This window comes from Bos javanicus, chromosome 23, assembly GCF_032452875.1.
Source record: "Bos javanicus breed banteng chromosome 23, ARS-OSU_banteng_1.0, whole genome shotgun sequence".
In the NCBI taxonomy this organism is placed as follows: Eukaryota; Metazoa; Chordata; class Mammalia; order Artiodactyla; family Bovidae; genus Bos; species Bos javanicus.
In genome coordinates, this window is record NC_083890.1 from 30964643 (window position 1) to 30989253 (window position 24611).

General features: G+C 39.7%; 1 protein-coding gene, 1 long non-coding RNA gene and 1 pseudogene across 3 annotated transcripts in view; 2 read left to right on the forward strand and 1 right to left on the reverse strand.

Annotated features, from left to right (window-relative positions):
- Nucleotides 1–24611, reverse strand: part of LOC133236583 (uncharacterized) — a 65918-nt gene that overhangs the window by 6867 nt on the left and 34440 nt on the right. The window contains exon 1 of one of the 2 annotated variants that reach the window (XR_009732933.1): nt 8543–8552. The exons of the other annotated variant lie outside the window; for it this stretch is intronic. This is a non-coding gene — a long non-coding RNA (uncharacterized LOC133236583). Of the gene's footprint in view, nt 1–8542; nt 8553–24611 lie in introns of those variants that run through there. 2 annotated transcript variants of the gene reach the window in all.
- On the forward strand, nt 1902–2855 carry LOC133235937 (putative olfactory receptor 2B8; annotated as a pseudogene).
- On the forward strand, nt 21446–24021 carry LOC133235938 (putative olfactory receptor 2B8). Its single transcript, XM_061397712.1, has 2 exons — nt 21446–21459; nt 23082–24021. Exons 1-2 carry the CDS (start codon nt 21446–21448, stop codon nt 24019–24021), a joined length of 954 nt encoding a protein of 317 aa, XP_061253696.1.

The window sequence follows — 24611 nt, forward strand, 5'->3', positions numbered from 1 at the left end:
TATGAATGGACTGTAAATTTTGTATGAATGGACTCTCATTTTTTATGAATGCTTTCAGTGTCCAGCTCAGATATTTTCTACTGGCTGCTGCACTGATCCACACCATATTTGTCATGAGTATTGACTGATAGTTTCACAGCCCTTTCCTTCTTTAGAATATTGCCATCAGTTGAATGGAGCCACACTGCCAGAAGTTCTGAATGTGTTTGGGGCAGCTTGTCGTCAATGACAGACTGGTGGGATTTATAAAAGGCTGCCTTTTTGTCAAGGTGGAACTAAATCTGACACAACCCATGCTCCACAGCTTGTTATTCTGTGTAGTAGTAACTAGTCATATCTAAATAAATAGGTATTTAAATTTAAATTTACCTGAATTAAAATTAAATTTAAAATTCAGTTCTTTATCTGCCCTGCTTGAAACGCTCAGGTAGCAGCGTGTGGGTAGCAGTGATTGTGTAAGTGAAGACACAATATTTTTATCAGCAGATGGCTCTATTTGGAGAGTCCTTTTCCAGCTTTCTATGGGATCACGTTCATGCTATTCCATCTGAGATCACATCTCTTGCTTAACACATTTGTCTGCTCTGTTTTGCTTCCCTGATTCTCTTTGTCTTGAGGACTTTCACTCAATAAACAGCATGCAAAGGAATTCCCATTTCAGTCTCTTTTCCCCAACCTGGCCAAACTCTGTCCATAGTGATTGGAAGTGTTATTTCTGAGACTGTGATAGATCCATTGCCTCCTCATTTATGTGTTTTTCATTGTCATTAGAATGTTGATAGTGAATAATCCTATCTCCTGCAGGAATTCCAGGCATTTTAGTTGTTGGTAATATATGACACTGAAATCAGCAGAAAGAAGAGTAAGTTCTGATCACTGGAGTTTGAAATTCTGTTGTGAAGTGACTACTTTTGTTGTTTAGTCACTAAGTAAAGTCCAACTCTTTTTGACCTCATGGACTGTAGCCTGCCAAGATTCTCTACTGAAGTGGGTTCCATTTTCTTCTTCAAGTTATCTTCCCAATCCAGGGACTGAACCTGCCTTTCCTGCATCTCCTGCATTGGCAGGCGGTTTCTTTACCACTGAGCCAACAGGGGAGCCTGTGAACTGCTTATGCACAGTGAATAAATTTTTGGAGTTCTTGTTAAATTGGTATAGTAATTTTAGGTATCTCAAAGACAAAAGTTAAGCACTGTAATCAAAAGTAGTGTTTTCAGGCTCTGAGCAATTTATTTTTTACTACTATACAAAAAGACAAGGATATAGCATTCACAAATATAATGCATTAGGAGTAGAGATAACTTTTGCCAGAATATATTTATGAGGAAGTATCTTAGTGATACATTGAATGTAATATAATCCTTTGTGTAAGTACATTCTAGCTCATAAATTTCTATATCTGAATACATTTTAGAGATCATTTTGTATTATTCTATTACATGTGAGGTATGTGCAAATCAAGTCATGTAGAATTATGAGATACATATTTAAAATAAACTTTCTCCCTTTGTCTACATTTTCTTACTGTTTCTAATCACTCTCCCTTAATTTTCCCTCATTTCCACTTTCTCTAAGATGTACATAAATAATCATCATGCTTTCATCCTATTAAACTCAATCTAAAACAGGCATTTTATATCTATGATTGATGCAAACCAAGGTTCATTACTTGATTTTATTATTATTATTTTCTTATATTAATTTCAATATATGTTTTGTGAATAGTAAAGAACTAATTGATTTAAGATATATCAATTTCAATGAATACATCATTTATTCAAATAGTTGCATATAAAATCACATGACCATGTCTTTGAACATGATAGATTTTCCTCTTCATCTCTGCACTTTTTTGGAAGATAACTTTAATAAATTGCTAAATGCTTGGTTTGACAGGAGCCATGTGCTAACAAAGGATGGAACAGAAAAATGAAAGTTCTTTTGCTGGATTTATCTTACTGGGCTTCTCTGACAGGCTTCAACTTGAGCTCATCCTCTTTGTGGTCCTTTTGATCTTCTACATCTTCACTTTGCTGGGAAACACAACCATCATTGCATTGTCCTACTTGGACCCACGTCTTCACACCCCGATGTACTTTTTCCTCTCTAACCTGAGCTTTCTGGATATGTGCTACACCACCAGCATTGTTCCCCAGTTCCTATTTAATCTCAGCAGAGCAGACAAATCCATCTCCTTTGGTGGCTGTATAGTTCAAATGTACATCTCTCTGGCGTTGGGATGTACAGAATGTATTCTCCTAGGAGTTATGGCATTTGACCGCTATGCAGCTGTTTGCAGGCCCCTTCACTATACAGTAATCATGCACCCCCGTCTGTGTGCCCTGATGGCTTCTGCTTCATGGGTCACTGGTTTTGTCAACTCCTTATTGCAGACAGTGCTCATCTTCCTTTTACCTCGTTGTGGGAGAAATAAATTAGCCCACTTCTTTTGTGAGATCCCTCCTTTTCTCAAACTTGCCTGTGTTGACACCACTATGAATGTGTATGTGACCTTCTTTGGCAGTGTCATCATTCTTCTCACACCTGTTTCATTAATCATGTTCTCCTATGGTCGGATTGTCAGGGCGGTCTTAAGAATAAAGTCCACTGCAGGGCAAAGAAAAGCATTTGGCACATGTGGATCCCACCTCACGGTGGTCTCCCTGTTCTTTGGCACAGCCATCTATGTGTATTTTCAGCCCAGCAGCAGCGACTCCCAGGATCAGGATAAGTTCATGTCTCTCTTCTACACTGTCATTATTCCCATGACCAACCCCCTCATATATACACTGAGAAACAGGGATGTGAAGGGAGCGATGAAGAAGATGCTTTGGAAGAACTCTTACTCCGGATGATGGCTGAAGAGGACAGTTTAATGGAAAGACTTTGAATGCCAGAACTATTCAGATATATATGTGTGTGCCCCATGAGTCATCTAAAATTTCCTTCGGGAACTCTGCAGGGCATTTGTTTCCTTCATTCCCTTTGAAAAGTGAGTGTTCAAATTCTAGGTTCATGTATTCATTTCAATTTCCAGAGACACAGATTCAGTGTTCCAACAGCATCTGTTTGTAGTTATTGTTTTTTAAGTTCCAGGGTTTTTCTTGTTTGCACTCCCTTTTAGGTACATATTTCCACATCTATTTCCAAAATGACATATGAATATACTACATGAAATCACAGCCAAAATAAGAACAGGAAACCACTGCAATGATGTAAGGAATATTAACATTTTATCATTTCCTAAGAATTGTTACTGCTACAATTCAGATGCCAAAGGGTAGATATCAGTTAGCTTCTTCTGTATAACAAATCACTTCGAAACTTAGTTGCTTAAAACACCAACCATTAATTTATCTCACCATTATGTGTGTCAGCATTTGGGCTAAGTTTAGCTGGACAGTTCCTCTAGTCTTGGCTGCTGCTACACTCCTAAGTCACTTCAGTCGTGTCCGACTCTGTGCGACCCCATAGACGGCAGCCCACCAGGCCCTGCCGTCCCTGGGATTCTCCAGGCAAGAACACTGGAGTGGGTTGCCATTTCCTCCTCCAATGCATCAAAGTGAAAAGTCAAAGTGAAGTCACTCAGTCCTGTCCGACTCTTAGTGACTCCATGGACTGCAGCCTACCAGGCTCCTCGGTCCATGGGATTTTCCAGGCAAGAGTACTGGAGTGGGGTGCCATTGCCTTCTCTGACTCACTGAAATGCCTACAGTAGGCTTCTGGGTCTACTTAGGGCTTCCTGATCTAGATTGCCACGGTTGTCATGGCTTCCATCTCTTTGATGTGGTCTCTTATCTTCCAGTATGATGGCCTGGAATGTTCATACGGGAAAGGCTGATTTCCAAGTCCTTGTGACTGATTTATTGTTTAAGATATGGCTGCTCTCCTGCTTGCCTGTCCCGTCTCTCTTTGTGCATTGTTTACCTCCATAACTAGTAACTGTTAGGGTATGTTCTTTGTTCCACTTGGAGGGTCTAGGAGGTCACAGTGTATTTCCATAGCCTCTTTCCCAGTCAACAATAAGTAGGGCCTTCCCTGGTGGTCTAGTGGTAGAATCCTGCTGCCAATGCAACAAACAGAATTACATTCCTGGTCCAGGAAGTTCCTACATGATGCGGAGCAACTAAGGCCATGTGCCACAGCTACCCAGCCAGCTCTCTAGATCCCATGAGCCACAACTACTGAAGCTGGCATGCCCTAGAGCCCGTGGTCCCCAACAAAAGAAGCCACAGCAAAGAGAAGCCCTTGCACCGCAGCTAGAGAAAGCCTGCATGGAGCAATGAAGAGCCACAACAAAGACCGAGCACAGCAAAAACAAAAGAAAAAGTCCAATCAGTGGGAGGTCTTTCCTGTTGGCCAGGTGGTTAAGAGTCCTCGCTTTCACTGCAGAGGTTGAGGGTTCCATCCCTGATCAGGAACTAAGGTCCACATGCCACGCAGCAAGGCCAAACACTAAAAAACAAAGAAAACAAATCAGTAAGTGGGGACACGGAGGGGTCTGTCACCAGCAAGGGCCGTACATGGGACCGCTCAGATTCAGAGTGAAGATTTGACTAATGGAAAATGGGAGCTGATGAGCAGATTATTTTTCCTTTCTTCTCCTGGGCTGGGGATCTGTTGGATGTCTCCTAAGACATGCTTCAAGGGGACAAAGGTGATTGAGCACCCAGTTACTCCATACTAATGGCAAATTTGATAATGTATCCTTGACAAGCCCGCTTTTCTTCCGCTTGTGTTTCCTTTCTTTCACTCCTGATGCTGTATCTCATTCTGCATTAAGTGCTTGTGCATAAATCTTTGTTTCAAATTCTCTTTTCTGGGAAAGCCTAGGCTATGACCAAGAGTCTGGGGGCCTATAAAAATGTTCTGGTCATAAATAAGAATTTTGGAGTTTTTGACTTGCAAAGACATTTGCACCTGTTACCAACCCTTTGAAGTTGGGCCCTAAAAATGGTCCTTCTGCTGGGTGTTGATCATGTCAATAGAACAAGACAGCGTTCAGCTCAGAAGCAAAGGAAGGAACTTCCCTGGTGGCCTAGTGGCTAAGACTCTGCACTCCCAGTGCAGGGGACCTGGGTTTGATCCTTGCTTGGGCAACTAGGTCCTACTTGCCACAACTAAGATCTGCCACAAACAAGTAAATACATAAAGATAAATAATATTAAAAAAAAAGTAGAAGCAAAGGGAAGTTTTATCCTTTACTCATAAAATGGAGAAATGGGAGCTCACCATCTAGAGTATGCCCTCTGCTGGACAGCCCATCTTCAGGTTGCGTAATTGGGGTCTCTCATCACTGGGAAGCAGGTCGCAGGGTTCTCCCTGGGCAGGCACACCTGCGCTGCCTGTGGCTCCACACCCCAGTGCCAGGTGCAGCGTCTCTGCACACGGCCTGCTACCGCCATCTAGAATTTGTCATTCACAGCCCTTCTGCACACAGTCCCCTGAGCTGAAGTTTAGGGCACAATGCCTCTGTACCAGGTACCCTATGAGAAAGTGAAACAAGACTAAGCACCAAGGAAAAGACAAAAAAAAGGTTAGAGTTTATTCAGTTCAGTTCAGTCACTCAGTCGTGTCCGACTCTTTGGGACCCCATGAATCGCAGCACGCCAGGCCTCCCTGTCCATCACCAATTCCTGGAGTTCACTCAGACTCACGTCCATCGAGTCAGTGATGCCATCCAGCCATCTCATCCTCTGTCCTCCCATTCTCCTCCTGCCCCCAATCCCTCCCAGCATCAGAGTCTTTTCCAATGAGTCAACTCTTCGCATGAAGTGGCCAAAGTACTGGAGTTTCAGCTTTAGCATCATTCCTTCTAAAGAAATCCCAGGGCTGATCTCCTTCAGAATGGACTGGCTGGATCTCCTTGCAGTCCAAGGGACTCTCAAGAGTCTTCTCCAACACCACAGCTCAAAAGCATCAATTCTTCGGTGCTCAGCTTTCTTCACAGTCCAACTCTCACATCCATACATGACCACTGGAAAAACCATAGCCTTGACTAGACAAACCTTTGTTGGCAAAGTAATGTCTCTGCTTTTGAATATGCTATCTAGGTTGGTCATAACTTTCCTTCCAAGGAGTAAGCGTCTTTTAATTTCATGGCTGCAGTCACCATCTGCAGTGATTTTGGAGCCCAGAAAAATAAAGTCTGACACTGTTTCCACTGTTTCCCCATCTATTTCCCATGAAGTGATGGGACCGGATGCCAGGATCTTCGTTTTCTGAATGTTGAGCTTTAAGCCAACTTTTTCACTCTCCACTTTCACTTTCATCAAGAGGCTTTTGAGTTCCTCTTCACTTTCTGCCATAAGGGTGGTGTCATCTGCATATCTGAGGTTATTGATATTTCTCCCGGCAATCTTGATTCCAGCTTGTGTTTCTTCCAGTCCAGCATTTCTCATGATGTACTCTGCATATAAGTTAAATAAGCAGGGTGACAATATACAGCCTTGATGTACTCCTTTTCCTATTTGGAACCAGTCTGTTGTTCCATGTCCAGTTCTAACTGTTGCTTCCTGACCTGCATACAAATTCTCAAGAGGCAGGTCAGGTGGTCTGGTATTCCCATCTCTTTCAGAATTTTCTGTAGTTTATTGTTATCCACACAGTCAAAGGCTTTGGCATAGTCAATAAAGCAGAAGTAGATGTTTTTCTGGAACTCTCTTGCTTTTTCCATGATCCAGTGGATGTTGGCAATTTGATCTCTGGTTCCTCTGCCTTTTCTAAAACCACCTTGAACATCAGGAAGTTCACGGTTCACGTATTGCTGAAGCCTGGCTTGGAGAATTTTGAGCATTACTTTACTAGCGTGTCAGATGAGTGCAATTGTGCGGTAGTTTGAGCATTCTTTGGCATTGCCTTTCTTTGGGATGGGAATGAAAACTGACCTTTTCCAGTCCTGTGGCCACTGCTGAGTTTTCCAAATTTGCTGGCATATTGAGTGCAGCACTTTCACAGCATCATCTTTCAGGATTTGAAATAGCTCCACTGGAATGCCATCACCTCCACTAGCTTTGTTCGTAGTGATGCTTTCTAAGGCCTACTTGACTTCACATTCCAGGATGTCTGGCTCTAGGTCAGTGATCACACCATCGTGATTCTCTGGGTCATGAAGATCTTTTTTGTACCGTTCTTCTGTGTATTCTTGCCATCTCTTCTTAATATCTTCTGCTTCTCTTAGGTCCATACCATTTCTGTCCTTTATCAAGCCCATCTTTGCATGAAATGTCCCCTTGCTATCTCTAATTTTCTTGAAGAGATCTCTAGTCTTTCCCATTCTGTTGTTTTCCTCTATTCCTTTGCAATAATTGCTGATAAGGCTTTCTTATGTCTTCTTGCTATTCTTTGGACCTCTGCTTTCAGCATTTATTACCCATATTCTATTTTCATTTTCTGGCAACTGCTAATGGTCAGTACTCCTGGGAACCAAAAGAATGAAGGACATTACATGAGGAGAGATTTTAGAGAAAGAAGACTGAAGACCAAGGTTTGAGGCACCTAACATTTAATGATTGGGTAACGGAGAATTTTAAGACTCTTCATGAGATTGGGAGGAAAATCCAGAGACGTGACAGGAAAACTCTATTAGTTGAATTAAAAGCTAAGCTTCTATAAGAAGAAGACCCTGAAAATCCAGTAGCTTAAAGAAGAGTCTTTCTCTGTCTACCACTGTCTTTGTCCCCTGCTTTCTCCCTCTAGCAGTGGTGTAGCTTGTCAACAATTGTGGAATATTTCTCTTCCACCTTATTCTTAGTGGCTCCCAACATTTGAAGGTTTGTCAAGACCTCTTAATGTTCTAAAGCAGAGGATCTCAGTCAGCATCTAGGTGGAGGCTGATTGGAAGGTGGCCCATCAGGGGATAACTTCAAATATGTAAGTATACTGCTGACAGCTTACAGTGAATAATGTCAGATTCATGATCTCCAAAGAAGAAGATTTAACCTCGGGACCAGGGACCAGGCTTGATCACTCAAGAGCTTTTGTATATACTACTAAAGAGCTTTTGTATAGCTTTTGTATATACTATTAAAGTATAGTAAGGGACAGAGGAAGCTTCTGACATAGACATCAGAAGGGGGATGGAGAGTGCTCCCTTGCTAGTATTTAGCAGGATGCTTTATGTCTGTTAGAAAGCTATTGATCAGATAAGAGACACCTGAAGGCTGACGGAGTTTCACCAGGCCCCTCTCCCACAATATGCATTTTTGAGATAGGATGACAGGAGGTGTGTCATCCCTCAGCCATAAAACAATTGATACGAATACTGGTTTGTTGAGTGATTATCAGCCAAATGTTAGTCTTAGGTGGAACCATTTAGAAGAAAGGCAAATTCCAAAGCAAAAAAAAAACATGGTTTCATTAACATAGTTTAAGAAAAACATTTCCATAAGAAAAATGCATTCGTTAACTCAAGGTTTGAGAAAAGTTAAATTCAGGTGGAACAAGGTGTCATGGCAACAGAGAATTCTAAGAGAAAAAAAGTCTGACACTTGTAGTTTGTTTCCTCCTGCCTCTTGAGCGAGAGAGGAAAAATGTCTGACACTTGCAGCCTGTCCTCCATTTGGAGACCCCTGGCCTTCCTGCTTTTTACCCTTTCACCTGTTTCAGGAGAAGACTGGGAGATGCGAGTTTCTGTCTGTTCCTTTCACATTTAGCCCTAAGTGGGAGGAGAGGGGGAAGTGCGGGGCACAGGCAGCCAGTTAGGAGCTGTTCCTTAGTTTGCTACTGTCCTGTTGGACCCAGGAACGCAAGCCCTGGAGGGGTCTGGGCTACAGGATAAGGAGTGTGTCCTCTGGCAGCAGCCACAAAACCTGGGCGGCCACACAGGTGCACAAGCTCCTTTCACAGAGACACGGGTGACCTGAGGTGGGACAGAGGGAGAGCACGATGATGGCATCTGTTGGCTTCTCAGGTGTTTGGTGAGAATTGCAGTTGGCCCCTAGATATGTGTTAGAAGTCTTAGCTTTTAGGGTAAGGAAATAGGCTTCTTTCAGGGACAAGCTGGAGGTTTCAGTCTGTGTCTCTGTGCTGTTCCCTGGAGAGAGAGCCACAGTGAGCCTGGGTGAGCCTGTTAAGAACTGTTTCTCAGTTCCTTATAGCCTCATGGATTTCATGAAGACAATCTTCATTGGCTTTCAGAGCTCTATGTTTTGGAGGCCCATGTCTCAGGTGTTGTCTTCAAAGTTAGGGTCCCAGGTGTGGGACACTTTGTTCCTCCGGGAGAAACCGACAGTGGTGACTTTCCACCTGTTTCTATACTGTGGCTCCAAGGGTGGGTTTCATATAGAGATTTTTTCTCTGCCTCTTCTAATGATTTATTTATGTTTTATCTTCTAATGATTTTAGTTTGGGCTTTTCTTATTCACCTTGTGTATAGGATTCACCCAGCTAGTTTCCACATTCCTTTTCATAGAAGTTTTTCTGTGTAAAACTGTAGATTCATTGTGTCCATAGGAGGGGAGGAGATCTGGAGCCAGTATGTCATGAGTGAACAGGAACCTTCTACCCTTTTGAACAGCTTCCTCTCTCCTTTCCTCTCTCTTTGCCATTCTTGTTGCTTTGTGTCTCTGTCTGTCCCTTTTTTCCTCATTCTCTAGTTCTTGTTCTATTCAAGTCTGTTTTCATTTTGAAATAATTGCAGATTGATGGGAAAGTCCAAAGTTAGTAGAGAGAAGTCTTGGATACATTTGATCTATTTTCTCCCAGTGATTTTATATTATATAACTATGCTGTGCTGTGCTTATTTGCTCAGTCATATCTGACTCTTTGCAAACCCATGGACTGTAGCCTGACAAGCACCTCTGTCCATGGGGATTCTCCAGGCAAGAATACTGGAGTGGTTGCCATGCCCTTCTTCATGGACTCTTCCCAATCCAGTGATCAAACTGAGGTCTCATGCACTTCAGGCATATTCTTCACCATCTGAGAGATCAGGGAAGCCCAAGAATACTGGAGTGGGTAGCCTGTGCCTTCTCCAGGGGATCTTCCTGACTCAGGAATTGAACCAGAGTCTCCTCCATTGCAGGCGGATTCTTTACCAGCTGAGCTACCAGGGAAGCCCATTATACAACTATAATACCAATTAAAAACTAGGAAACGGACATAGGTACAATGTGTGTGTTTAAGTCTATGTAATTTTCCCCCCGTTTAGTTTCCTGTATGTACCATCACAATCAAGATATGGATTTATCCTATCACCACACACATCTCCTTTGTGATACACTTTTATAGTCACTTCTAGTCCCTCCCTTCCCCTGAAAGTGAAAGTCACTCAGTCAGCATCGGACTCCTTTTGACCCCCTCTACTATACAGTCCATTTAATTCTCTAGGCCAGAATACTGGAGTGGGTAGCCTTTCCCAAGCCTCTGTATTGCAGGTGGATTCCTTACTAACTGAGGGTCCTCTGTATTGCAGGGTCCTCTGTATTGCAGGTGGATTCTTTACCAACTGAGCTATCGGGGAAGCTCCCCCCATGGCCCCCACCCCAAACCCTCTGTAAAACCATCCCTAACTCCTGGGCAGTACTAATTTGGTCTCCGTCTTTATTATTTTGTTATTTCATGGGTGTTATATAGATGGGATCATATTTCACCTATTAACATAGACTTATTTTCATACAACATAATATCATTGAGATTTATCCAAGATATTGTGTGTATCAACAGATTATTTTTTTTATTATTATGTAGTTTTCCATGGTATGTGTGCACCATCATTTGTTTAGAATATTTTAGTTGTTTTCATTTTTTTGCTGTTACAGATAAAGCTGTTATGAATACTTGTGCACAGGATTTTGTGTGGAATAAAATTTTCTTTCTCTGCCATAAGTGCCCAAGAGCATGATTACTGGGCTGTATGGCAAGTGGATATTCGGTTTTTAAAGAAACAGCCAAGCTCTTTTATCAAGTAGCTGCACCATTTTATATTCTCATTAGTAATGTATGAGTGATTCAACTTTTCCACAATCTCACCAACATTTGGTTTTGTTCCTATATTTTTGATTTTTGTTGTTCTAGTAGGTAGGTGGTGATATGTCTTCATGGTTTTAGTCTGCATTTTGCTGATGATTAGTGATGCTAAACATGTTTTCATGTTTCATCAAGACATCTTCACCATCTGTATATTTACATTGGTGAGTTATCTGCTCAAATGTTTTTTAATTGAGTTATTTTCTTATTGTAGAGTTTTGAGAGTTCATTGTATATTCTAGATATGAGTGTTGTCTATGAGAAGCAGTTTGAAAATATTTTCTTCCAGTGTTTAGCTTATCTTATTATCCTATTAACAGCATCTTTAATAATGATTTTATTTTGATAAATCGTCACTTGTAGATTTTTAAAAAAATAGATCATGCTTTTGTTGTATTATATTGCAATATAAAACAAGAATTTTGAAAAACAACATAGAAAAAAAAGCATGTAATTTCAAGTAAGCATTCCTAGATAATGTCAAATTATTAACCAAAGTTATTTTGCCAATTAATATTTGCAGCAGCAAGATTGAACTGGGAAGAAGTGTTAATAGCAGGTCTGTGATTCTCTCCATCTCTGGACACCCTTTGCCATATTGGTGTTTCCTCGGCCTCCTTATAAATATTATGTTGGGATTTAAATAGTGGAGAGATTACTGAGAAACTTCTAATTAAGACTATTTTAAGAAAGAGATAGTTTCTCCTTATGCATAGGATATTATTAAAAAAAGGATTTATGCTTATATGGGAAATGGCTGGCTATAAAATGTAGTTAATTATTGAAGTTCTCTGTGCTTTTCTGACTAATAACGTATAAAAACCAAGATGCTTCAAACCTAAATAGCTCTCTCTGAGATAGCTTATACTACTAACTAGCAGTGCTCTATTACTCTTAAAAAAAATATGTTCTAGTGGGGAAAAAGAGATTTTATAATTTTTGAAGCTGCATTTGATGGTTAGGCCAAAGCCTTCCATAGACAGATATTAAGCATTCCTGTCTTTTCCTTGTATAGTCAAGTGTATAAGTTGTTTTGAAATTGATTGATTTTCAAACTTCAATACACACAATATCCTTCAAGTTTCTCTTCAATTTACTTTAGCAGTTATAGCTATCTTGTTTAACTCAGTCATTTGTATAGTAAATGCAAAGATGAGTTGAACTGAAGGAAATCATGGCAGTTCCATTTAAAAATTCAATAGTTTTTCTGTTTGTTTAAGTAAATTATTGCAACTCTTGGTAGAAATTGAACAATGTCCTAGAGGAGATGATATTTTTCCTTAGCCACATTAGAAGTTTGGGAGTAAAATGTGGGTGTTGCTGTTTAATATATTACCTTAAAGATTAGAATCTGCCTAAACTTTAACTCTGTAATCTCTTAGAAGTTGGTTATAATTTGCTGTATAACTCAGGGACTCAACCCCAGGCTTTGTAAAACCTAGAGGAGTGAGATGGGGAAGGAAGCTCAAGAGGGAAGGGACATAGGTATACCTATGGCTGATTCATATTGCTATTTGGCAGAAACCAATACAATAGCATAAAGCAATTCACCTTTGATTAAAAATAAATAAATTTAATTATATAAAAAAGAAAAAAACAATTTGATTATGAATATTAGGTGAAATTAATTTACCATTAAATTTGAGTAACTGAGTTCTTATTTCTATATGCAGAATTTTTTTTTGCAATTGTGTGAAAAAATCTCAAGTATTTAGTAAAATATCTAAACCATTAAAAGAGGAGAGCTAAGATAACTGGGAAGTCTAGGGAGTTATCTGACCTCCGTCATTTATGAGAAATTATAAAAGAGGCAGATTAGGTATCTTCTTGTATTCTCCTTGATACTCATTTTCTCTGAGGATTGTCATCTCTGGGCAGCTAGGCAATATCAGCTAATTAACAGTACAGGACATTCATTCCCCAGAGACTTCAGCCAGGTAAACAGTTTTCACCAGACCAGTTTTACTGCAGGTTCATACCAATCTCATGCTTTCATAATGAGCTCTCCATCATAGAGCCAAGACAGTATATTCAGAAGGAATCCTGAGAGTTTGAAATTGCCTTCCTATGTCATGCTACCAGCTAGATACAATGCTGATCTTCAGTACCCTCTGAAGGTATTTGAAGTTATCAAGAGAAAGCATCTTCTTGCTTAAGGAAAACTTAAGGATATTCCAATGCTGATAGAGTCAACTTATGTACTCATTTCATACAGCCCGCATCCTTAGTCTACATACCCAGGTCCCAATGCCCAGTAGTGTATTAAAGGCAGACACTGGAAATGAGATAGGGAACGAGCTTAGGACACTCACATAAGGTGACTAAAACTGAGAGGACTGGAACTCGATCTCTGTGGTACTTTAGGAATTGGTAAGTGAGTTTGTTTTCAGTTGCAAGTGTTCTTTAAAGGCTAAATTGAGTAACATGCATGTCAATTGGCAAAAGAAATAGAAGTTCCTATAGAAATTTATCAAATTAAAGAACTAAACTTAAGTGTTATGGCAGCCAACTTTGTGTTCCTAGACATTTCATCCTATTGTAGTATATTCATTATGTCTTAGTATGGATATATTGACGGAGAAGGCGATGGCATCCCACTCCAGTACTCTTGCCTGGAAAATCCCATGGATGAAGGAGCCTGGTGGGCTGCAGTCCATGGGGTCGCTAAGAGTCGGACACGACTGAGCGACTTCACTTTCACTTTTCACTTTGATGCATTGGAGAAGGAAATGGCAACCCACTCCAGTGTTCTTGCCTGGAGAATCCCAGGGACGGGGGAGCCTGGTGAGCTGCTGTCTATGGGGTCACGTAGAATCGGACATAACTGAAGCGACTTAGCAGCAGCAGCAACAACAGCAGCATGGATATATTGAACAATTTAAATTCAGGATATTTGGCTGTCGTAAAACATGTCCTTCAGTAATTGAATAATAGCATATATGTGAATGTGAAAGTATTAGACTATACACTTTCATTTTTTCCCCAGCTCCTATTTACTGTGAAATTACAGAATGTTTCTTAAAGTGTATTGTCAATATCTGTAGTTTTAAAATGTTCATTTTCTCAAAGAAATGAACATATGTGATCTTCCAAGTGGTAGTTTGATGATTACAACAATGAAAGTCCATTTTGTGGTTATTGTGTCAATGCATTTTTGAATTTATTGTTAATGAAAAATGATCATTCTTCAATTGAGGAGAAATACCAATTTGAGAGGAGAAACGTGGGTCAGACAAGGTGATCTGAATGTTTAATTTATTGGTGAATTAGGCAAATGACAATTTTCTGATGGCCTTGCACTGAGGTGATGTGTATTGTACACTGGTGACTGTCCTTTCATCCTTGCCCACACTTATGAATGGACTCTACATTTTGTATGAATAGACTCTAGGTTTTGTATGAATGCTTTCAGTGTCCAGTTCAGATCTTTTCTACTGGCTGGTAGGTGCACCAGTCTACACCATATTTGTCATGAATATTGACTGATAGCTTCACAGCCTGTCCCTTCTTCAGAAAATTGCCATAAGTTGAATGGGAGCCACATTGCCAGGAGGTCTCCTGATCTTGGTTGGGTCAGCTTGCAGTCAATGACAGATCCTTGGGATATATAAAAGGCTGCCTTTTTGTTAAGGTGAAACTGCATCTGACACAATGGATGCTCCACAGCTTGTTATTCTGTATACCAGTACCTAGTCACATTTAAATGACTAGGTATTTAAATTAACCTGAATTAAATTTAAATGTAAACTTCAGTTCCTTAGCTGCCACCCTTGAAATGCTCAGTCAGCAACATGTGGGTAGCAGTGATTGTATTAGTGAAAATAGAATACTTTATATCCGCAGATAGTTCTGTTGGAGAGTCATATTCCAGCTTTCTCTGGGATCAGGCCTATGCTATTCCATTTGGATCACATCCTTGCTTAGTAGCATTGTCTGCTCTATTTTGCTCTTTAATTCTCTTTATCCTGAGAACATTCGATCAATAAACAGCTTGCAAAGGAATTCCTACTTCAGCTTCTCCTTCCCAACCTGGCCAAATGTTGTCCATATTGATTAGAACTGTTATTTCTGATACCATGATAGATCCATTTGCTGCTCATTTGTAAGTCCTTCATTGCTATTAGGGACCAGTCCTAATGTATCAGAGTTAAGCTGAGACAGAAGGACTATTAAAGCAAAAGTGATTCAGTTACAGCTCTGAGGCTGCAGGGGTTTTGTCTGCACCTTTTCAGGATTCCTTGAGGAACTGGATAGGGTAGAGTTTGAACTTTAAATTTATCAGTGAATGTTGCATAATTTGAGATATTTTAAAGAGACATTATCTTGAGATCTTTTGTCTTTAAAATGGTTTGTGCACCAAGTAGTTAGTTTTCTTTAAATACTTATATTCTTCCACTAAAATTTCAGTTATATTATGTGTCAGTAATATACAGTTATTATAATTGTAAATATACCTCTAGCACTGATGTGTGTCTGTATTAAGCATTTAACCTCTCTCATTTGATGCCTCTTCTCTTAATTAGTATAGTGGAATTGTGTTCTTGTGAGATATAATTTTCTATTATATTCTTTTAAAAAATAATTGTTATGTAAGATGTCATCTTTTATTGTAGAATCTGTTAATTTTACCTACTTAATATTTTCTATAGATACATACATATATGATTTTTTCAATTATTTCTCATTTGTATCCAAATATTTATTGATATGTAGCTTGTATAGCGGAATTTGCCTATTTCATGTCATATCATGATGGTTACCAAGGAAAGTATTTGTTGTTCCTGTAGCTAGGATGAATGTGTTTAATATTTCTAGTTTTTATTATTTATGTTATTTATTTTATTATTTATGTAGTTTGTCTCATACTACTCAGTATTCCTTATTGCGTTAGGTCAGTTGATATGTATTTTAACATAGATGATGATTCTCAATTAAAAAGCAGAATTCTTTAAATGTGGTAGCAAGGAAATAAAAATTTCCCATTTAACCTTAGCCAAGAAATATTCCTTACCTTGAATCATTGCCTTCTGTGGTGGTGCAAACAGCTTTAGGAAGGGTGGGTGCTGAGTAGGGAAGGAGCAAGGGATTGGTCAGCAGAATGTACTCTTGAGATCATTGTGATGATGCGTCTTGCATATTGAAGTTTCCCATGTCTGATTTACTCAGGAAAGGATAACTTCCTGAATTTCTTTAGAGAAAAAAAATTTAAAGAAGACAAATATGACATTGGTATCCTAATTACCTTCCAGTGTAATATACACTTGGACTGGAACCATTGTAACATACAAAGACAATTATATTCTTTTTTTCTGTTTTAGTTGGTGTTACTTTTGTTTGTTGTTGTCTGATATTAAATTTTTCATCATAAAATCATTCATTTTTATACCTGTCAGATACTCGGTCATTTAGCATCCTTTTTCTAATAAATGAATATTATTCTGTATAGTTGCACATGGTTTGAACCACTTCATCTTGACAGGATTTTGTCTTATATCAATTGCCTTATAGATATGATGATAAAATATATCATTGTCTTATTACCCTGGTTCATTATTGTATTGGTGTTTTCCTTTGATGAATTAACATTTTATATTTTCTCTTAACTTTGGTGAATGCTTCCTTTATTAGGTACATTTAGAAAAGTTTTCCAGCAGTTCATCTAGGATGAATGTGTCAGTATTTGTATATATGTTCATGAGACTGAGCCATAGGTTGTATTTGCTTTTCTGAGCAGGTGTGAGTCAGGGAACATATCCTGTCATTGCACATTTAGACTATCTGTCAAAATTTTACAATTCTGTTATAAATTTTTTTCTGTATAGACTTCTGTTGTGGATACCACAGATCACATTCTTATAAGCGATGAATGATACTGGATGCTTGGGGCTGGTGCACTGAGGGGATGGTATGGGGAGGGAGGAGGGAGGGGGGTTCAGGATGGGGAACACGTGTATACCTGTGGCGGATTCATGTTGATGTATGGTAAAATTACAATACAATATTGTAAAGTAATTAACCTCCAATTAAAATAAATACATTTATATTAAAAAATAATATAAAATAAGAATCAGAAAGAAATCAAAGGAAGAATGAAATCTTATGAAATTGTAAACTCTGCTATTGGCAGTGGTGTCCCCTGAATTTTAATATATTCATGTCTGGCAATAAAGCAATGTGTTTCCTAAAAACACAAACTTTGATATCCAAGAGACCTAATTTTTGTTTACAAATTTAGGATTTTAATAATCTTGGCTAAGCTGCTTACCCACTTTAATCTATCTCTTCAAATATAGAAGGGTAACAGTAATAAATGTCAAACTGTTTTGGAGATAGTTGAGATTATGCATGTAAAAGTTGTAGTGCATATCAAACAATCAACAATACCAACAGTGCTGGCATTATTACTATTATTTTCAAAACTATTTCTGTATTTACTCATTTAATTTTTGACTGCACTGGATCTTGGGTGCTGCTCACAGGCTTTCTGCAGGTGCAGCGAGCAGAGGCTACTCTCTAGCTATGGTGCGCCGGCTTCTCAGTGTGTTTTCTTCTCCTGTTGTGGAGCACGAGCTTCAGTAGTTGTGGTGCAGGAGACAGTAGTTGTGGCGGATGGGCATAGCTGCCCCGCGCATGTGGGATCATAGTTGTCCTGCTCATGTGGGATCTTCCTTGACCAGGGATCAAACCTGTGTCCTTTACATTGCATGGCAGACTCTTCACCACTGGACCACCAGGGAATTCCAGCATTATTAGCTGTAAGTAGTATATCATTCCAGCCTTCAAAACTTGGATACTTCAATTTTTCAAACTTTATTTAATTAAGTATTGTTTTTGGAGGTGTGTGAACACTATAGTGCTCTTCCGTACTGTTTTGTGGTTGAGAGTTAAGTTAGATTAGCATAATCCTTCTCATATATGGTGTATTAAATTTCTATTATGTGTTCTTTTTATATTTCAAACCATCTGATCTTTTTTTTCTTTCCTTACCACTAAAGTATGGGACATGGAGGACATTTACGCTATTGATGAAGGAATATTCCCCAGGGCCCCTCCACCACTACCTCTTCTTTCATTTGACTCTTTGTGGTTGTTGTTCAGTCATTCAGTCAGGTTGGACTTTGCAACCCCAGGAATTGCAGCATGCCAGGCTTCCCTGTCTTTCACCATCTCAAGTTCATGTCCATCGAGTCAATGATGCCATCCAACCATCTCATCCTTTGTCGATCCCTTCTCCTCTTGTGCTCAATCTTTTCCAAAATCAGGGTCTTTTCCAGTGAGTTGGCCTTTTGCATCAGGTGGCCAAAGTATTGGAGCTTTAGCATGAGCATCAGTCCTTCCAGTGAAATTCAGTGTTGATTTCTTTTAGGATTGACTGGTTGGATCTCCTTGCAATCCAAGGGACTCTCAAGAGTCTTCTCCAATAGCACAATTCAAAAGCATCAATTCTTTGGTGCTCAGCCTTCTTCATGGTTCAATTCTCACATCCATACATGATTACTGGGAAAACCATAGCTCTGAGTGTACGGACCTTTGTTGGTAAAGTGATGTCTCTGCTTTTAATACACTGTCTAAGTTTGTCACTTTTCTTTCAAGGAGCAAGTGTCTTCTAGTTTCATGGCTGCAGTCAGCATCTGTAGTGATTTTGGAGCCCAAGAAAATAAAATCTGTCATTGTTTCCACTTTTTCCCCATCTATTTGCCGTGAAGTGGTGGGCCCAGATGCCATGATCTTAAGTTTTTTGAATGTTAAGTTTTAAGCCAGCCATTTCACTCTTCTCTTTCACCTTCATCAAGAGGCTCTTTAGTTCCTCTTCACTTTCTGCCATCAGGGTGGTATCATTTGCATATCTGAGGTTGTCTATATTTCTCCCAGCAATCTTGATTCCAGCTTGTGAGTCATTCAGACTGGCATTTCACATGATGTACTCTGTATATAAGTTAAATAAGCAGGATGACAATACACAGTCATGAATGTACTCCTTTCCCACTTTTGAAGCAGTCTACTGTTCCATGTATGGTTCTAACTGTTGCATCTTGACCTGCATATGGGTTTCACAGGAGACAGGTTAGGTGGTCTGCTATTCCCATCTCTTTAAGGATTTTCCACAGTTTGTTGTGGTCCCACAGTCAAAGGCTTTAATGTCGTCATTGAAGCAGAAGTAGATTTTTTGGGGAATTCCCTTGCCTTTTTTTTTTTTTTTTGACTTCCCTGGTGGCTCAGATGGTAAAGCGTCTGCCTACAATGCGGGAGACCTGGGTTCAATCCCTGGGTTGAGAAGATCCTTTGGAGAAGGAAATGGCAACCCGCTCCAGTACTCTTGCCTGGAAAATCCCATGGACAGAGGAGCATGGTAGGCTACAGTCCATGGGGTTTTAAAGAGTCAGACATGACTGAGTGAATTTATTTACTTACTTACTTATTTGCTTTTTTTATGATCCAACTAATAATGGCAATTTGATCTCTGGTGTGATTCCCAGGTGGCACTAGTGGTAAAGAACCAGCCCACCAATGCAGGAGATATAAGAAATGTGGGTTTGATTCCAGGGTTGCGATGATCCCGTGGAGGTGGGCACAGCAACCCACTCCAGTATTCTTTGCCTCGAGAATCCCATGGATAGAGGAACCTGGAGGGCTACAGTGCATGGGGTCACAAAGAGTCGGACATGACTGACTAACACTTTCACACTTTTCCCTTTACTCAGTTTTTATTAACATTTCTTTTATGACAATTTTGTATCAGTTTCTTTCACACAGCAGTGGGTCTACACCCAATTCAGATTCAAATTTTGAAAGCCTTAGAAGAATTAAAAATGTACTAGGTACCTAATCATTTTAATACAATAGAACTGAATTATATACTTTCTTATGCTGCTTAAGTTAATGGATGATCATGAAAAATGAAAGTGAAGTCAGTCAGTTGTGTCCAACTCTTTTCAACCCTTTGGACTGTAGCCCACCAAGCTCCTCCATCCATGGGATTTTCTAGGCAAGAATACTGGAGTGGGTTGCCATTTCTTTCTCCAGGGGATTTTACCGACCCAGGGATCAAACTGAGGTCTCCTGCATTGCAGGTAGACTCTTTACCATCTGAGCCACCAGCGAATCCCAATGATCATGTTTATGCAGTAATAAGTAGTTGGATGAATATGATAGTCAGTTAACCTTAGAGCTGGTATTGTGTTCAGTTTGGTGTAAGTAATGTTTTAAGATAGCTCCCAGAAAGGTGCATATGTAAAATTCAGATCAGATCAGATCAGTCGCTCAGTCGTGTCCGACTCTTTGTGACCCCATGAATCGCAGCACGCCAGGCCTCCCTGTCCATCACCAACTCCCGGAGTTCACCCAGACTCACGTCCATCAACTCAGTGATGCCATCCAGCCATCTTATCTTCTGTCATCCCCATTTCCTCCTGCCCCCAATCCCTCCCAGCATCAGAGTCTTTTCCAATGAGTCAACTCTTCGCATGAGGTGGCCAAAGTACTGGAGTTTCAGCTTTAGCATCATTCCTTCCAAAGAAATCCCAGGGCTGATCTCCTTCAGAATGGACTGGTTGGATCTCCTTGCAGTCCAAGGGACTCTCAAGAGTCTTCTCCAACACCACGGTTCAAAAGCATCAATTCTTCGGAGCTCAGCCTTCTTCCCAGTCCAACTGTCACATCCATACACGACCACAGGAAAAACCATAGCCTTGACTAGACAAACCTTTGTTGGCAAAGTAATGTCTCTGCTTTTGAATATGCTATCTAGGTTGGTCATAACTTTCCTTCCAAGGAGTAAGCGTCTTTTAATTTCATGGCTGAAGTCATCATCTGTAGTGATTTTGGAGCCCAGAAAAATAAAGTCTGACACTGTTTCCACTGTTTCCCCATCTATTTCCCATGAAGTGGTGGGACCGGATGCCATGATCTTCGTTTTCTGAATGCTGAGCTTTAAGCCAACTTTTTCACTCTCCACTTTCACTTTCATCAAGAGGCTTTTGAGTTCCTCTTCACTTTCTGCCGTAAGGGTGGTGTCATCTGCATATCTGAGGTTATTGATATTTCTCCTGGCAATCTTGATTCCAGCTTGTGTTTCTTCCAGTCCAGCATTTCTCATGATGTACTCTGCATACAAGTTAAATAAACAGGGTGACAATATACAGCCTTGACGAACTCTTTTCCCTATTTGGAACCAGTCTGTTGTTCCATGTCCAGTTCTAACTGTTGCTTCCTGACCTGCATACAAATTTCTCAAGAGGCTGATCAGGTGGTCTGGTATTCCCATCTCTTTCAGAATTTTCCACAGTTTATTGTGATCCACACAGTCAAAGGCTTTGGCATAGTCAATAAAGCAGAAATAGATGTTTTTCTGGAACTCTCTTGTTTTTTCTATGATCCATCGGATGTTAGCAAATTGATCTCTGGTTCCTCTGCCTTTTCTAAAACCAGCTTGAACATCAGGACGTTCACAGTTCACATATTAACTTAATGTAAATGAATGTTCTTAGATGTGTATAACACCAAAATGTGCTTTTCTTTATTTCTTCTCTTGTATTACCAATACTTTTAGTATTATCTATCTTTGACCTGTCACTGCATTGACAGTGCATCTGTGTTTGTATGTATTTATGGCACCCCACTCCAGTACTCTTGCCTAAAAAATCCCATGGACACAGGAGCCTGGTAGGCTGCAGTCCATGGGGTCGCTAAGAGTCAGACACGACTGAGCGACTCACTTTCACTTTTCACTTTGATGCATTGGAGAAGGAAATGGCAACCCACTCCAGTGTTCTTGCCTGGAGAATCCAAGGGATGGGGGAGCCTGGTAGGCTACCGTCTATGGGGTCACACAGAGTTGGACACGACTGAAGTGACTTAGCATAGCATAGCATAGCATCTATTTAATTATTTATCATAAGGAGTGTTGTAAAGCATTATACTTTGTGCAGATTACACAGTTGGATATCTTTTGAAAATATTTATCTTGATTAAAATGTTGATAGTGACTAATCATATCTTCTTTAGGAATTCCAGGTGTTTTAGTTGCTGGTAACATGAGAAAATGAAATCAGCAGAAAGAAGAGGTAAGTTCAGGTCACTGGATTTTGAACTTCTGCTGTGAGCTGACTATTTTTGTGGTTTAGTCACTACGTCATGTCTGACTCTTTACGACTCTATGGACTATAGCCCACCAGCTTCTCTGTACTAGAGTGGGTTGCCATTTTCTTCTCCAGTGTATCTTCCCAAAACAGGGACTGAACCAGCATTTCCTGCATCTCCTGCAGGTTCTTTACTGGTGAGTCATCAGGGAAGCTCATGAACTGACTATGCACAGTGAATAAAGTTTTGGAGTTCTTATTAAATTGGTGTCATAATTTTAGTTATCTCAAGGGCAAGCGTTAAGTACTGTAATTGAATGGTGATTTTTCAAACTCTCAACATTTTATTTTTTACTACTATACAAAAAGATTGGTGTATAGCATTCACAAATATAATGTATTAGGATTAGAGAGATAAAAATTTTGTCAAAATGTTTGCATGAAGCACTATTAGTGATACTTTGAATATAACACAATCCTTTGTATAAATATGTTCTAGCTCATAAATTTCTATATCTGAATGCATTTTAGAGATTATTTTCTATTATTCAGTTACATGTGAGGTATGTACACATACAGTTATGTAGAATAATGAGATACATATTTAAAATAAACTTTCTTCCTCTGTCTACATCTTTCTTACTCTTTCTAATCACTCTGCCTTGATTTTCCCTCATTCCTACTTTCTCTAAAATTTACATATATAATGATCATAATTCAATCCTATTAATCTCAATCAGAAAAGACATATTATATCTATGGTTGATGCAAACTAAGATGCATTATTTGATCTTATTATTTTATTTTCTTGTATTGAATATCAATATATAACATTTTGTGAATAGTATAGAACTAATTGATTAAAGATATATCAATTTCAATGAGTACATCATTTATTCAAATAGTTGTATATAAAATGCCATGGCCAAGCATTTGAACATGATAGATTTTCCTCTTTAACCCTGCTCTTTTTTGGAAGATATCTTTTATAAATTGCTAAATGCTTGGTTTGACAGGAGCCCTGTGCTAGCAAAGGATGGAACAGAAAAATGGAAGTTCTTTCACTGGGTTTATCCTACTAGGTTTCTCTGACAGGCCTCAACTTGAACTAGTCCTCTTTGTGGTCCTTTTGATCTTCTACGTCTTCACTTTGCTGGGAAACACAACCATCATTGCACTGTCCTACTTGGACCCACGTCTTCACACCCCGATGTACTTTTTCCTCTCTAACCTGAGCTTTCTGGACATGTGCTACACCACCAGCATTGTTCCCCAGTTCCTATTTAATCTCAGTGGAGCAGACAAATCCATCTCCTTTGGTGGCTGTGAAGTTCAGTTCTTCATCTCTCTGGCGTTGGGATGTACAGAATGTATTCTCCTAGGAGTTATGGCATTTGACCGCTATGCAGCTGTTTGCAGGCCCCTTCACTACACAGTAATCATGCACCCCCGTCTGTGTGCCCTGATGGCTTCTGCTTCGTGGGTCACTGGTTTTGCTATCTCCTTATTGCAGACAGTGCTCATCTTCCTTTTACCACTTTGTGGGAGAAATAAATTAGACCACTTCTTTTGTGAGATCCCTCCTTTTCTCAAACTTGCCTGTGTTGACACCACCATGAATGTGTATGCAACCTTTTTTGCCAGTATCATCATTCTTCTCACACCTGTTTCATTAATCATGTTCTCCTATGGTCGGATTGTCAGGGCCGTGTTAAGAATAAAGTCCACTACAGGCCGGAGAAAAGCATTTGGCACGTGTGGATCCCACTTCACGGTGGTTTCCCTGTTCTTTGGCACAGCCATCTATGTGTATTTTCAGCCCAGTAGCAGCGACAACCAGGATCAGGAAAAGTTCATGTCTCTCTTCTACACTGTCATTATCCCCATGACCAACCCCCTCATATATACGCTGAGGAAGAGGGATGTGAAGGGAGCGATGAAGAAGGTGCTTTGGAAGGACCCTGACTCCAGATGATGGCTGAGGGGGACAGTTTAATGGAAGGACTTTGAAGGGCAGAACTACTCAGATATATATGTGTGCCCCATGAGCCATCTAAGATTCCTTTGGCAACTTTGAAGGGAATTTGTTTCCTTCATTCCTTTTGAAAAGTGAGTGTTTAAATTCTAAGTTCATGTACTCATTTCAACTTCCAGCGATGCTGATTCAGTGTTCTGACAGCATCTGTTTTGAGGTTATTGTTTTTAAAGTTCCAAGGATTTTTCTTGTTTGCACTCCCTTTTAGGTACATTATTCATCATCTATTTGCAAAAAGATATGTGAAATTATTACATGAAAACATAGCCAAAATAAGAACAGGAAACCACTGAAACACTGTAAGGAATATTAACATTTTATCATTTCCTAAAAATTGCTACTTCTACAACACATGTATTCTGATGCCAACAGGTAAATTGGCACCTACAATTGATGAGCTTTTCCTATATAACAAATCACTTCAAAAATTAAGTTGCTTAAAACACCAACCATTAATTTATTCCACAATTATGTGCATTGGCAATTTGGGCTAAGCTTAGCTAGACAATTCTTCAGGTCTTGGCTGGACT